The 16,439-nt window shown below is 39.7% G+C and overlaps 1 protein-coding gene across 1 annotated transcript in view; it reads left to right on the forward strand.

The window, feature by feature from the left end:
• The window catches only part of anks1b (ankyrin repeat and sterile alpha motif domain containing 1B), a 251,122-nt gene that overhangs the window by 74,832 nt on the left and 159,851 nt on the right, over positions 1 to 16,439 (forward strand). The window contains 1 exon segment of the mRNA XM_030720755.1: positions 14,775 to 14,927. Coding sequence (XP_030576615.1) covers positions 14,775 to 14,927 — 153 coding nt within the window.

The raw sequence follows: 16,439 nt of genomic DNA on the forward strand, positions 1-16,439 counted from the left end.
CCCCATGAAATGAAGACGTTCATCAGCAAGTGAACACGGGTAATTCTTTTCTTTCTTTTTTTTTTACCTTGTCAATGATTTGTTGACCTGAGCGGGCTGCTGTGCAGGCACCGTGGACACACACTGAGTGGAAGCTGCTGATGGAGAGGATACTGTACATAGATGCTGACTTCTTGGCATTGTTTGGTTGCGCTCTTGTACCGCTTTTTGAGTACATACGGAGTGCAAAACATTACACTTATTTGTGCATTCATGTTTTCTAGCACACTTATTGATTTTTCTTGGAATTTTGTCAGCAAACCCCAAAGCAGCAGCTTCTCTTTGCTCTTTATGTATGGGAGGCCAGACTGGCTTGCTATGAAGAATAATTATCCAGCCAGCCAAAGTTAACAGCAGACAGTTTAAATTTTTGTGTCTGTATTTGGTGCATAGTGCAAATAAATTTTCTGAAATTGTGTTTTATATGCTGCAAGGATAGCTCCGGCTCCACTGCAGTTGAAGAACTAATTGAAGACTAAAGATTATTCAACTTTCAAGCAAAATAGTTCTGAGTGAAGTGTACACTAATGAGTTTATGTGAAAATGACTTTAACACATGAACAAATGACATCATCTGTGGCATGTTTGGAACAGTTGTTCTTGATACTGAGCTGATAACCTATGCAAATGATGTTTTTCTTTTTCTTGCTTTCCGGTCCTAAAACACTGTCTCTACAGTTGTGTTCTCAGAAGTGGGGGTTCCCAAATTACGTACTGTGAGGCATGTGATTTTTTTTTTTTTTTGTGATAACCACACATTATATTTTCTAACACAGTTGCACAAAAAAAAATTAAAATGAATGAACTCTTCTGTTTTATTGATTTGCAGGCCCTCATTCGCCCCAAGAGAAAATCCTTAATAAACCAGTGTTGCTTTTGTATAAATCTTTTAACTATTAAATTATTCATTAGAGCCAAATACTGTGCAGACCTTTCTTTCCTTTTTGCAGTGCTAATGTGGTGCCCTACCAGCTCAGGATTCACTTGGTAACCAATCATCCCTTCTGATAAAAACCTTGTGTACTTCAAAGGAGCGCTGGATCTGAACTGGAGGCAGAAAGTCTGTCTGTTGTGTTGTGTGAAACTGTCTGAGCTATGAGTGAGTGGAGTGGTGATACTCTGGAGCAAAAAAAAAAAAAGTTGTGATTGTCGTGCAAGGTCCAAGTACCGCACATGTGCCTGTGTTTGACAATACAACTAAAGGAAGAATGTGAAATGATGTGGGCAATATTTGTGCAGATGGGGATGAGTCCCAGTGCTCCTGTAACCTTGAATTTGATCATTTAAACAAATGGGTGGCTGTTGTTTGATGTAAACATGCAAATATTTAGGGAGCTAAACTGTAAATAGGTTTTATAATCTTACCTGAGAGGTAAGAAGATGTCATATCCTCTCACGAATTTAACACTGCTCTTGTTTAATTGTTTAATTACACTGATCATCTTTTTCTGTGGCGCTCCTCATATGCTATATCTCACTTTGATGCTTGTTTGTCAACAGGCTGGTTTTTATCTCCCCTGTTTTCATCTGTTTCCATCTTAGCCTATGTGTAATAAACTGGTACATATAAAAAAACACACACACACCGAGCTCATGCTTTTATGCACACTGCTGCTGTGCTTGTTTTCTCTTAAGCACTCAGGCTTGCAAGCACTGGAAACGGAAACTGTAGTAATTGAGCATCTTTATTTGTGTATTTTATTTCTATATATTTTTTTTTATGTAAGCTGCATGTTTGTACAGTATTCTTGTTTTATCACTGTGAGAGTACAGCTGTTTTCAGGTTGTGGGCATAAATCAGAGAGTAAGATTTATGGAGTGTTGGTGTTTACGATGCCTAAGCTCCATATTTCCCCACTGTCTGTCGTGTCTGCAGTAGAGAGCAGGGCTTGCATACATTAGTCAGGGTGATATAGTGAGTCTCGCGCACACTCACACCCATCATCGGGAGTTACAGCAGCAAGCCGCTGGCTGCACATTACCCCATTCTCAACAATATAACTCTGCCCACACACACCATTACTTGTGTCAGAGGTTGAGTATCTCTGTGTGCATGTGCTTAGCTTTATTGGCTCACTCTGGTGGCACAGTCTTTGCCTTAATATGTTTTTTTTTTTTCTTAGAGGAGGCAGAGAAACTCAACATTTGTGCTCACTTTTATACATAAAGTGATAAATGGTGACAGGAGTGTGAAAAAAGTAGCAGCAGAGAACTGTAGTGAGTGTGAAAGGTCCTGAGAGTGTAAAGAAACAGGCTGACAATAATCAAGGTAGGGGCAGTGTGTAGGTGGGTCAGTTGCACTCTGCAGCCAACAGAAGATTATTCGAGGTTAGTGGATGTTATTAGTTGGCGGTAAACCAGTTCCAGCCCACTGTTTATTGTCTAATTGGTCCCAGTAGTTCCCATTCACAGCTGCTTATGTTTATTGCGGGCGCATGTGTGCATGAGAGGTGGAGGCCGCCTGACTGGAGGAGATGATTATACATGATGTGTTTGCGCGTGTGTATGTGTAAAAGACAGTGATGCAGTGATTGATAGTGAGAGAGTGTTTGTTTGCTCAAAGCTTGCACTTGGATTGCGAGGCCAAACACTTTTCTTGATGATAAACACGTTGCTGGTTGTGATCTCTTTCTCCCACTGAGACTGACTCATGAATGGCTGGGTGATTCTAACTAAAGAGAAGTCAGGATTTTTCGCTCATTTTATTTAGTTTTTTTTTAATAATAGCAAAGTGAACCAGTTTTGTGTCTACATTTAACAAACAACTTAGCCAAGAACCAGTTTTACATTGTATTTTTAGACACTTGTCACTTGTTCACATTTCTTTAGTTGAATCTATGAAAACTGCCAAAGATAACAGTTTGACAGGCATAAAAAAATATTTTTGCACCATCAAAACAAGGTGAATCCAAAGGAGCTTCAGCCAGTGGTGATGGGGATCTTGCCAGTATTGATGGTATTTTTCTGCATTCATACAGTTCCATCAGATTTGGATTCACCATGCAATACCATCTGTAAAGCATCTCACTGGCAACCACTTTATTTCTCAGCATAACAATGACCCCAAAAAGCATATCTGAATAGAAAAACACACAATGGATTGGCTTCCCCAGAGCCCAGACTTCAACATTATTGAAGCAGTGTGTGGTCATCTTGACAGAGAACAGAACAAAAGGCAGCCAACATCCAAAAAAGAGCTTTGAATGTCCTTCAAGAAGCCTGAAGAACTATTCCTGAAGACTACTTAAAGAAATTACAAGAAAGCTGCCTCAGAGAGATCAGGCTGTGTTGAAGGATAAAGGTGATTGTACCAAATATTCGATTTCAAGCTTGTTTGAATTTTACACACTGTTTACACACTGCCTTATACTGTATATACTGTATTTCTACTATGTCTTCATGTATTTCAATAAACTGCGGCGCCACTTTAGTAAAATGTAAAGAAACGAGGAGTTTGTGTAAATTGTAAACTGTACTGTAGGACGGGTGGGGGGCTTTCACCCTATGACCCAGAAATGGTTCCTCCTCATCCATCATGAAAGATCTTCCAATTCCTTAAATGCATATCAGAGGACAAGAAGCAAGGATAGTGGGGGTTTCTTAATGAGCTAAGAGTGACGCATCAAAAGGGGTATCCTGCATAGAGGGCTTTTGAAGATATATGCGTGCTGCGCCTCCATTGGCAGTTAAATGTTGAGATGGAATGTAATGTTCCATTGCCTCATCCTGTGCTGATAAATCTAACACATTAGAATATATTAGTTATCATAACTGTAATGTCTTGTGACACTACATAAAGCATGAGCAGCTATGTGTTATTGTGCAAATAAGAGAAATGCAGGTAAAAAAAAAAGAAGAAAATTCAAGAAATCATAAAAAAAAAATACTGATCCATACATAAATTATAGGGTTTAAATTAACTGCTTATTATTTTAACAATTTTAAATATCTAATAACTGTACATTTAAGTTTCATAGGCCTAAAAGACATTTTCATGTCTGTCTATAAAAGAGAGGCTGCTGTAAGGTTCTGAAATTGAAACATAATGCTGACATTTGTATCAGTTGGTTTTACACGTGGTACAGCTTTTATTTCTTTTTCATTTTTCATTTATTTAACAGGGTCAATGATTAACGTTAAATTGCACTTAAAAACTGTAATTAAAAAAATAAATAAAATAATCCAGATCTGAGGGCTGCAAACATCAGTCACTGCTGTCTGTGAATGTAATGGCAGTGAACAAAGCCAGTAGAGCTTTTTAACCTATAAACTGGTGCATCCCTACGAATACCTATACTGGACCTTGATACAGCCTCTCAGTTCATCCTCTGTCTAAAACAAGCTTTTTCTTTTCTCTTTCTTTCTTTCCTTCTTTCCTTCCTTCCTTCCTTCCTTCCCTTTTCCTTTCCATTTCCCTTTCCCTTTCCCTTTAAGGCAACTTTCTTCTGATTGACTGCTCTTTGTTAACAGGTTTTGAACAGCAGGTGGATGGGGCTTCTGAGCTCATAGTTGGAGTTATATCCCCTGTTTTTTCCATCATACAGAGCCAAGAGTAGAAAAGAAAAAAAGCATTTAGAGCAGCCTAAAGCCAGAGGTTTTGGGTCATAGGGATTACCTGTTAGATACAGTGATATCATTATTTGAACTTTTGCCATGTTTAATTGGAGCATTCAGCATTTTAACAGATGAAAACTGTTTAAAAATCTTTTTAACTGGTTCACTTTAATTTATTATTGTTAACTAAAATAAACATTTACTGGAATGATGTGTTAAACAAGTTTCACATTGGATTTTAGGTTTGGTAAGGCCCCAGTCACATCGAGTGATATTGGTTGCAACCATCTGGCAAGAATGGATGCGAGGGAAAGACGTGTATTCTTTGACCAGTTGTGAGTGGTTGCTGGAGGTTATTGGCAGTTGCTGTGAAATTGATTTTTGGAGCCCCAGCCACAAAGGCCTTCAGACTCGTCACTGACCCCGTGGCAACCACAGTTTGCTAGGGAAAAATCTGTGTTCCCTGACTGGTTGATGAATGGTTGGTGGAGGTTTCAGTTGCAAGTTGGAATTGGTCGTGCAAAGGTACAGTGTTGCACTGAAAACCTCCTTGCGATGGCTTTGGATGCTAGCAGATTGCTGCGGTCACCTGTATCACCTTCCATGCAAACTACAGATGACTGCGGAAACCTGCTAGCATCCAAAGCAATCAGTTTTTGGTGCAGCCGCTCTTTGCAACCGTTTTTCACCTAGCAACTTCCAGCAACCACTTGCCAACTGGTTGGGGAATACATATTGTTTTCTAGCAGCCAGAGGTTGCCAGATGGTAGACAATCTGTCTCTAGGCTTGTGTGACTGGGGCCTAATGTTAAGTTTGGAAACTAGGCAGAGCTAATCTTGCTTTAAGATTTGTTACAACTCGCTCAAACACCAAACATCACAATAAACACAACATCAGTGTGAACGTTTAATAAAAGAAACCGTCAGATAACTAAATAAATGAAAATACCAAGCACCTCAAGGGTGCTGCTGCAGCAGGCTGGAGAGAATGAAAGAGGATCAGCCCACAAGCCAGCATGGGTGCTGGCCAGTCAGCTCATCATGGTTGAAATGGAAATGGGAAACCCCAAAATAACAGGATGTGACTGGGTTAAATAAAAAAATTTCAGTTTGTAACGGGCTAGCACAAAACTCTACTATTCTCCTTCAAATATGCTGTTGTGGTATTTCTGTATAGCCTATTGATGAAATGTAAGAGAGATTTGAACAATGTAGAGTGATGGCTCAGAGGATTTTTGGCTCCTGTTACTGAATCCGAACACACATCCAGTTGATTAATAACACTTTTTACTCCAAGGTACCTGCTCAGATAAAAGCTGTTTTGTAAATTTTGCTTTGCTTGTATCGTGACAGTGTGAAGGGTAGTTGTGTCCTGCAGACTTGCCCACTGATGGAGAACAGATGTGGTTTGTACGTGTGGGAACCAGCACAGAACACTCTTGGCTGCTTTGTCTGCATGGGACCTCTGGACTCATCAGTTTAAGGGTTTGTGTGAGTGTGTGTGTGTGTGTGTGTGTGTGTGTGGGTGACTCAGTATGTCAAGTATGTGTCACTGTAGGAATATTTTCTTCTTCAACAACAGGAGGATGTAGGGTTATTCTATCCCATCTCCCCTCCATTTTTCCCCCCTCATCGTTCGTCCTTTCCGGCTCTCTTTTGCCCTCCCAAAGGAGAGGAGAAATTCAGCAAGATCATAATAGAGGCATGCCAGCAAGAACTTCCAAAAGCTTAAAGACTGTGTGAACTAAGGCAAAGGTAACAGGTCATGAGGTCATTTGCTGGCTGTGTGTTTCCATGAAAGTGTTTCTGTGTTTGTGTCTATTCACCATAGTCTTGGTAACTCTACGTCCAATCACGCACACATGTTGCTTCCACACAAGAAAATGAAACCATATGCGTCTTGATGATCAACTTGAGAACACATGCTACTGCTGCAACAGACCGCCCTGGGAAAGTCCTCGGCCACTGTGATGCCCACTGCTGCCAAGATGCACACTGAGCCACAAGGTCGTTTTCTCATGAGTAATCACTTTAAAAAAAAAAACAAGAGATTTTTTTTAAAAGCCTGACTCCCCGTCTGCCGTGGGATTCCTAATTAACGTTCAGCAAAAGTAAACTGATTCATCTCTCCATAAATCAAAACAAACTATAGCCCTGAGCGATTAAAGCAAGCTCAGAGCAGATTGCATGTGAGGGTGTTAATTGAGGTGTTATAAGAAAACACTGTAAAAACAGAATCCGAGGATTTCTTTGAGGTCCTTAATAGAGATATTTAGCTTGGGAACGCTTCAGGGAGGTCAGAGTTTAAAATGGCAGCTGCAGACTGGCCACCCTGGAGCACACCTGAGTTTGGTGTCTAGCTCAGGGGCGCTTCAGCTGTAAGGAAATATTTTGGAGATGCCAGTCATTCATGTGTAGGCATTACAGGTCAAGCGTGAGCAGTCCACTTTGATAAAACCCCACTGACATATTTCATGTTTTTTATTGGTATCTTTTTGGGATTGAGTTTCAGATATATTAAATGGGAAATATCAAAATAAAATAGGATGTGACTGCAACTTTGACTGTGGGAAGGTTTTTGTGCACAACCAATCAAGTAATCAATCAAATCAGCAATTGATGGGAAATGATCAAATAGTGTACCACAACTTTGATACCCCATCAATCATGAACTTCCCAGCTTCTCAGATGTGAGAAGTTGATGCTCCTCACATCATGACAGTTGTCTTTCATTGCAAATTAAATACCTTTGGGCTTTTACCTCATTGTTGCACCAGATTTAGGTCTTCAGATTGGGCGCTCAGTCATCGTGATGCATTTTTAAGCATTTCTGGGGGAAACCACAAGTCCTTTTTTCCCCCCAGTAATCAAGAGTAATTAATAACAGTCATAAAACATTGTATTGCAAGAAATACTCCTGTCACCACTGACCTAAAAAGGTGTTCAGTTATTGAGTGCTTTTATTTGTAGTCAAATTTCAGTGTCTGCAGCTGATGCTGCTGTGAATCTTGAGGAAAAACCTCTGTGTGAGAGAGGGTGTTTCTTGGCAAAGTGTGTTTGCTGTGAAATTTGGATACTGTAGTTTATTCTGTCTCACTCCCCATCTTTGTTTGTTTTGCTCTTCATGTCTTTCAGATGTTCTCTTCTCTGCCAGTTTTTTGCATTCATTCCTCTTGGCCTTTTTGTAATTCACTTTTCATGTTCACAATTATTACGGCTCGTTTTTTGGACGTTGGTTTCTATCCCGTTTGTCCTGTTTGGTGCAAAAATAAAAAAAAAGATGAACCTAGCATGTCCTAGGCATGTTCAAAAGGAGACATGCCCAGACTAAATGCTAGCCAAGGAAGTGTCTGGATATGCTTCTGTTGTAGAAAGCTCTGTGCTACTCTGGCAGTGGGGTGACAGGCATTGTCCTGTTGAGACAGCTGCAGCGAGGACACAGGTGAGGTTTGAGCACTTCAAAATAAATCTGTCCAGTCAGATTTCCACCAAGAACAATTCGATCAGAGATGATGCTCTCATGGACATGCAAGGCTGCATAATAGCTCAGACACGCATGCCAGCATCCAGCATGCCAATAGCCCAGCCTCAGTCAGCTTCAGTTAATCATGGCATTGTGGCACTGATGACAGTGTTTGAATTTGTATTCAATAAACAAATTTCCCTGACTAAAACCAATCACCCTGAACTGAAAACACCTCACAAAATGTGTTTGAGTTTTCTAAGAGATTAAAATGATTTACTGAGAAATGCAAAGATTGAAAATGTATTTCACAACATAAAACTTACATTTCTTTTCTTTTACCCAGTATAGAGAGCACTCAATTTTTCTTAGTAATAATTCAAGAAATCTTTATGTCTGTGTGCTCATCCACCTGTTCTTTGCCTAGCTCGATGGGCGTCCCATCTGATTCGATTCAAACTTGGTGGGTGTAAGACTGGTGACACGAGTACAATGCTAAAAGTGGCGCTGGTTGGATGAGCTGTTCCTATATAAATGCTGCATTCTCAAGAATCTTAACCCTAAAGTTTAAATATCACTAAATCAAATTCTAAAGTTCCTCTGGACATGTTTTATTTATTTATTTTGTACAATTTCCTTTGGTTTCCTGTGACAAATGACTTCAATTACTCACTCATTTTGCCTGAATGAGAAGTTATTGATTTGAACAGTCCAAGAATATATTCTAATAGTTCTTCTTTTTTCACAGCAGTAAAATATGATGGCCTGCCTTTGGCGTATTTAGATGACATCTATAAATTTGAGCTTCAAAAATACATCAGTTATACAGTACAAATAGGCACTGCACAAGTATTAGCATAAGTATTAATAACAGAAAACAAGACTGAGTATAAAAAATTTTGACCTTGCATGTCTTCCCCTTTTTTTTTTTTTTTTTAGTCTTCATTTACCTGATTCTCCCCAGGCAGTGCACTGAGCTGCTTGGATTATGCGATGCTGTAACATAGACGGAGCTCATCCTGCATATCAGTCCATCAGCATTAACGCGGTGCATGTTCAAACAAATACCTCTGCTCTTCCGCCGCTCTGGTTTCATTTCAGCCCTGGCCTGTCTGATAAGGCTTGCTTATTTGCATGGATGTAGCTGTTCGGTCCCAGGCAGACGAACTGCGAGAGCACTGATAGAGTGCACCATGGAAAGTGTGCGTGTGTGTGGTTGTGTGTCGGTTAATGGACTATCATACTTTGAGAAAAAGTTGATTCTTTGTGTGCCCATCACTTAAAAAAAATTCAGAAGGCACTGCACATGTAGTCAATATATATCAGAAGAAATGATAAGAAATTCATCTGTAAACAGTAATGAATCCTTACAGCGGTCATAGTAGAATGAGCTCTATCAAGCCAATACTTCATTACTCTGTGACCATTAATATCAGCAGCATATGCTGCTGAAAGAAAGGCTGTGACATCCATTTGTATGAGCATGTCAATAATGTGCTACCATGCCTGTTGATGTGGCATTAGTAGATGGCTGTTGCTCAGAGCCCAATCAGCAACAATACACTCGAGTGCTAGATGATATCGGAGAGCTGTCAGAGCAACGTAATGGGAATATATAGCCACCCCGAGAACACAGAGGGAGGATCTTTTTTTTCAATTTCTCCTGCTCTCTCACCACTCTATCTCTCTTGTCTTGTCACTCTGTGTCTTTGCTCATGTCTTTGTCACTCTTCTTTTTGTCAGGAAATTGCATTTTTCCTATCTTAAGCAGTGTGCGTGAGGCGCAGCGGATTGGACTGACAGAGGTTTATTGTCCATTTAAGTGGAGACAGAATAGGTCAGAGGGAGCAGCAACAATAGCTGCAATCTTCATTGCAGTGTCTATCGCGTCCATGTAGATTTATCAGTGTGTACGACTGTGCTACTTTATTTCATACTTGTTTTGTGTTGATTATAAAAACGTAGAAAAGAGAATATCCCTCACAACACAGCCTAACTGTTGATACAGGGCAGGATGGATCCATGCTTCGGAAAATTCTGACCGTACCATCCGAATGTTGCGGCAGAAATCGAGGCTCATTAGACCAAGCAATGATTTTCGAATCTTTGATTGGCCAATTTTGGTGAGCCTGTACGACTTGTAGCCTCAATTTCTTGTTCTTGACTGACAGGAGTGGCACCTGGTGTGGTAATAAACTGCTTTAGCCCATCTGCTTCAGGGTTTTCTGTGCATTCAGAGATGCTCTTCTGCATACTTTGGTTGTAATGAGTGGTTATTTGATGTACTGTTACCTATCCTCTGGCATTAACAAGACATTTACATCCAGAGAACTGCCGCTCATTGGATATTTTCTCTTTTTCTGACAGTTGACTGTAAAGCGTAGAGATAGTTGTGCAGGAAAATCCCGGTAGATCAGCTGTTTCTGAAATACTCAGACCAGCCCTTCCTTCTTCAGTGAAATCGATTTTCAAGTACAGCACACTGAGCTACTTCTGTGGAGGAGAGTGCCACCACTCTCTCACCTTTACCTTTTACAAAGTGATGTTGCATTTGATCTTGAATGAATGACTGGCCTGGTCTCCAGACATTACTTTTTAATGGTACACTAAATACTGTCAGGAGCAAATGATCGTGTTGCACTTGTGGTTATTTGGGACCTGGTAGGAGTTTATGAAGTAATTGATTAGATAAGCTGAAACTCAAATTATCCATCAGGGAAACTGAGTCACTCCAGGTTGAATATTCACACAGTAACAGAGCAAATAGAGTTTATTAAATATAACTCTGGCACCAATTACACCAGTAAATTGTAATGAATGTGAATTACAGAGCGCCTGAGTGTGCGATTATTGTTCTTACAGTACAGTGGATCTGCAATCAGACCTGCTCTGGAAGGTTCCACTCAGCCATGAATGGAGGGGTGTGAGGTCCACAGGGGAAAACGGAGAGATCTGATTGGCTGAGGAGCAGGGAAAGCTCTAACGCACATAGTGGTGTTTTTTTTCTTTTCTCCTGGCTACATCGTGTGTGTGTGTGTGTGTGTGTGTGTGTGTGTGTGTGTGTGTGTGTGTCCTCACAGTTTTTTTTTTAAACCCTCTGTTATTCTCAGATATAGTATCTCTTCATCTCTCTCTCATACACTTCTCAGAGGCATAAATGAAAGCAAGGAAAGGCATGAGAGGGAGGCGAGTGGGGGGGGGAACTCTCGCTCTGGGGAGCGAGTGAGTTAAAAAAAGGCATAAGATGAGATCTGCTCAGATCCACTATGTGGAGTGTGGCCATTATGTTTTGGACTTTCATCATGGAAATATTAGAGGGGAAATGGATGCAGGAAATATGAAAACATTTAATAAAATAATGACGGAGAGAGGGAAATATCAATTTTAAAAATGACTCGCAAGTTTGGAGTGTGTTATTTTCGACTGGTGATAAAAAGCTCATGTTTAAAGAACACCTTGATAGTCAAACTTGTTTTTCATTTTACTGCATTCTTTCTCATTATGTTTGCCTTTCTCTAACCAATCAGCAGCTGGTGGCATTTCTGTCTCATTGATGTCATTTTCAGTTAAAATGGATATTTGAGTCATTATTTCTCAGGGCATTTAGCTAAAGGTTTTTGCAGTTATTAAGAAGTATAGTGCATTCAATATTTGGCTCCACTGTTGATGGCAGATGACAATCAGCGGAACTTATCCGATACGAACAGGCTTGTTTGTGGAAAAATTTCAGCTTCTGTTTTTCTGTTTTTTTTTTTGATACAAAAGAAAGATGATGTCATTTTTCCTCTCCTACTTCAGTTAGCGGGCAGCAATATAAACAATAGCTGGACATGTGTGTGTCCATTCCTGGTATGGAACCAGGCAATCATACCACAGTCCATACCCTGGTTGTTTCCCTGCCACATGCATTTAAAGCCTAAACAGATTTATCCCAAACATGCGTTGTACGTTTTAAACTGCCACTGCCAGGAGTTAATTTCAGTTTTTATACTGTACATCTTGTTGGGGCTGCATTCAGATAGGACTGAATGTGACATTATGCTTGAGGGGCAAGGAATAGAATCACATGTGGGATCTAAAAAGCAGTGTAGATGTGAAGTAGTGGATCGTATAATAGAATTACTGTATCTGAAGTAAGATTGATATAACTTTTAAAAAGCTTTATCTCACTTTCATGAAGTTTTCACACTTATTGTTAAGATTTTTAGATAATTGGCAACAACACAGGGATATTTAAAAAAAAAAAAAATTAAAAGTCCATCATCCTGTTTGATAATATCAACAGAAGCCCAAATGCAGATCTGCCTGCATCCTTTTACATGTATTGTACACATGTGCACTATATGGGAGCCAGATTAGTCATTGTTAAGTACATGAGTATAAACAGCGTGTCTCTCTGTCCAATTGTGCATTCATTATGGGTCTGTTTTTACCCAGGGACCCTTGAGGACCACCAAGAAGGTTCTTGGGTTTACAGGGGCCCCTAGACAGCAAGGAAATGGCCACATTCTCTCAGAACATGAGAATCTCTCATGTTCCCATGGCTAAAGTGTTAAAAAGGACACTGTGTAGTGTAAATAAATCTACCTCTCTGAGTCTAGATGACTTATAGCTGGCTGGATTTTTTTTTTCAGCTATTCAAATGGATTGCAAATTAAAATGATTTCTTTCATGGTTCCTCTCTAGAAGTTCTTGAAACTTTGAATAGTGGATGACACGCCTGCTTGGATGTAAGGGTTCACCTGAAGTGTTGAGCTCTACAGCTCTTCAGCTCTTTTTTTTTTTTTGGTTTGGTTTTATGGTGCCTGTCGTTTTGGTTTAGTCTAAGGCACTCTTATCAAAAACAAAACCAATCCTTTGTGCCTAAACTGTCTGTTAACTTTCTAAAGTTGTAAGATAGACTGCTGATACTGATGTCTTCAGTTTGTTGTGCTGCCAAAAAGTGATAAAACAAAATAATGTTTACAGCGTAATAATACCATGAGATATATTTTTATCATATTTTTAGTTCAGTTACTTTCAAGAGTGTCAAGATATGCAGAAGTGTAAGAACGTAGATACATTTGCTGCTGTACTTAGATAAAAGCAGAACTATCAAGAAATGAATAGAGATGCACTGACTGCAGTTTTCTTGACTGACTCAGATTTTATTTATTTATTTTTTTTAAAGTGTGACCTGCTGATACAGATTTTTGCTGATACCGATTTGGAAACAAAACTCAAATTTTCTTCAATGCAAAAATATTGTTTTCATAATTAATAGATTATTAAATTTGACAATTTCCCCCAATCTGCAGAAAGTTACAGGATCTTCTCACACTTAAACAAAAATAAGTGACTGAAAATGATTTACTTTGACCATTTTCCAGTGAGATTATAAAGTTACCAGATAACAGGGCATTGACATTTTTCACTTCTTCGCTTGTCTCCATGATCTTTTGCTCATACCGAGGCTTGTGGCTTGTGGCTGGCCCTTGGTGGTCACCGGTCCGGGTCGAGAACGCTGGAAATCAACCGATTCTGGTCCCTCTGGCCGGTCAGTCGGTTCATTTCTAGAACTCAAACTAGGATTCAAAACATCCGCTTTTAACATATTCCTGGCTTTTAACAGGAATGTTCAGGAATCCAAAACGAACAAACAAACAAAAGCTTGGCACAGTGTTGTCTAAGAAAAAGCTGCCAGCCAAACTGTGCAGGCAGTCTGACAAACAAACGTGCTAATGAATGTATCCAAACGGTGCACGTTAACTGTGGCTCTATTTTGTTGTTTCAAGTGTGTCATATCCAAATCATATCCAGGTGCTTTTTATGACACTTAATTGCATGTTTGCGTCTACACGAGCCAGATCAGATTTTTTGATTACATCTGATTTAACCAAAATGCACGACATGGCAAAGTGTAATTAGCAGGCAGTTTTGAGGGCACATTTTGAGAAACTGTTTTACAGAGGTGAGAAATGTGACGCATTAATCCTCTTTTTTTCTTTTCTTTTTTCAAGAGGAATTGACAGTTGAGATGGATTAATTGGCAGTGAGGTGATATAAAACAAAACAAAAAAAATCAAAATGTTACATAACAGCTCCTGAATATGCTAAGTACCCTGTTAAGTAAAAAATGACAAAGTATTTAATCGTTGAACGTGCTGGACGAAAATAAGCAGAGCAAGTTGCTGTTGCTTCTACTACACTAACAGGATGCCATAGATTTCTCTTGGCAGGTCTCACACTGCTGACAGCATTTTGGAATTTGTACACGCAGAATGATAAACTGTTTGAGATCTGTGTTTCATATGCATAGCAGAAATCTCTGCAGTAAAACGCAGCTGTCCATCTTGAATTTCACCGTATCGCTGCACCAATAAATAAAGCTAACTGCTTCTTCCTCCGCCTACCACTCTTTCGCTATATCTCAATCCTTTCATCCACATTTGCCCTACTTATAAATCACCATGTTCTTATATTATATACTAAATGCCATCAACTGATATTCCGTTTTCTTAACCCTATCCATCCCCTTCTGTCTGACTAATCCTCTAATTTCTCCTACCCTTTACCTTTCTTATTACTTCCCTGCATCTCTCCATGTTTCTTCGGCTCACTTCACTTCACATCTCCCACTCTTTATTGTTCCAATAATTCCTACATCCACTATTCCCCCTCCATTCTTCCCTCCACTTCACTCTTCCCAATATCAATCCTTTTTCCTGTTCTTCCACAGAACCATGAAAAGGAAACTGCCCTCCACTGTGCAGCCCAGTATGGACACTCAGAGGTGGTTTCAGTGCTGCTGCAGGAGCTGACCGACCCCACCATGAGAAACAGCCGACATGAGACTCCCCTGGACCTAGCAGCACTGTACGGCCGACTGCAGGTCAGCGAGAATATTTGATCAATGAAAAATTCATTTTCTGAAACTAGAAAGAGACTAGAATGCTGTTATAATTTTTGGTCTGTAGTAGAGAGGAGATGTATTTACTTACAGTATACACTCGCTGGAGACTTTATTAGGTACACCTGTTCAACTGCTCGTTAATGCAAATATCCAGTCAGCCAGTCACATGGCAGCAACTCGATGCATTCAGAGACTCAGGCATGATCAAGACAACCGGTTGGTCTGAGTATTTCAGAAACCACTCGTGTCAACCAGGAACGGGATACTGAGGCTACAGTTTACAGGGGATCACCAGCCTACCTGAGTATTGTTGCTGACCATGTCCATCCTTTTATGACCACAATGTACCTACTTTCTAATGGATGCTTCCAGCAGAATAACGCACAATGTCAGATAGCTCAAATCATCTCAAACTGTTTTTTGAACATGACAGTTGAGTTCGCTTTAAGGCAGTTATGAATGCAGACGGTACTAGCAAGATGTAACTAATAAAGTGGCCAGTGAGTGTAACGGGAACATAAAAGTGTTAAAGAGGAGGGTGTTCTTGAGTCCAACTTATAAGGTATTGGAACAGTTAGATCAAAAAAGTTGAACCACTCCCCTAGGACACATGAAGTAACAATATAATATAAAATCAGGAGCACATTCAGGTACGTCTATAAAATCTAGGTTAAAATGGTTAAAACGTCATCACCAGATGTTGACTTCTAACACTTCAGTGTTTAGCCACCAGCTGCATTGTCACCGGGATAATGAGAGTGAACAGCTTGAAGTCAAGAGATATAAAAGAATATCTCAACCTGGTTAGGTTTTGACCTTTTCTACATTGGTGAAGTTCTAATTTCCATAAGAGCAGCTTGATATAGAGGACTTAGGTGGCACTCCATGAATAAGAATGTGATACAAACATCTGCTGCAGTCCACATGAGGAAAGGGTGGCCCTAATCAGTTTAATTTGCAATTAAAATTGAATTGAAACTCCTAAAAGATTAATAATAAAAATTCAAAGTGACAAAATGGGTAAAAATAATTAACAATGCTTTTCATGTGGCTGACAGGAGGCACAAATCCTCTGCAGTTTGGAGCAAAGAAAAAATTAGCTACAATTTACTTAAAGGTTTTTTTGTTTAAAAAAGCAGCTGAAGTGATCATAATTAAAAGGAAGTGTAGTTAAATGCAGGTGTTTGTTGTAGTAAAGACAGAAACAAAACCATTGTTTTTGTTTCTTCAACGGTGAAAGCGGGACTTATCTTATCTTTTTTTTTTTTTTTTTTTACAATTCCTGCATCCTCTCCTCCTGGTTTCACCGGCTAGGTAATGTTTTTATTGATGCGCTTGGTTAGGAGGCTTGGATGTGGAGGCTATACTGCATTTTAACCTTTTCATGCACTGTGTATCCTGCCAAAGAGAGGATGCAGCAGGTGAGAGGATGCAGCAGGTGAGGAGTTGGCAGTGCACAGGAATCACACATTCCAAACTGCCACTGCAAAT

Source organism: Archocentrus centrarchus, chromosome 23, assembly GCF_007364275.1.
Source record: "Archocentrus centrarchus isolate MPI-CPG fArcCen1 chromosome 23, fArcCen1, whole genome shotgun sequence".
Lineage (NCBI taxonomy): Eukaryota > Metazoa > Chordata > Actinopteri > Cichliformes > Cichlidae > Archocentrus > Archocentrus centrarchus.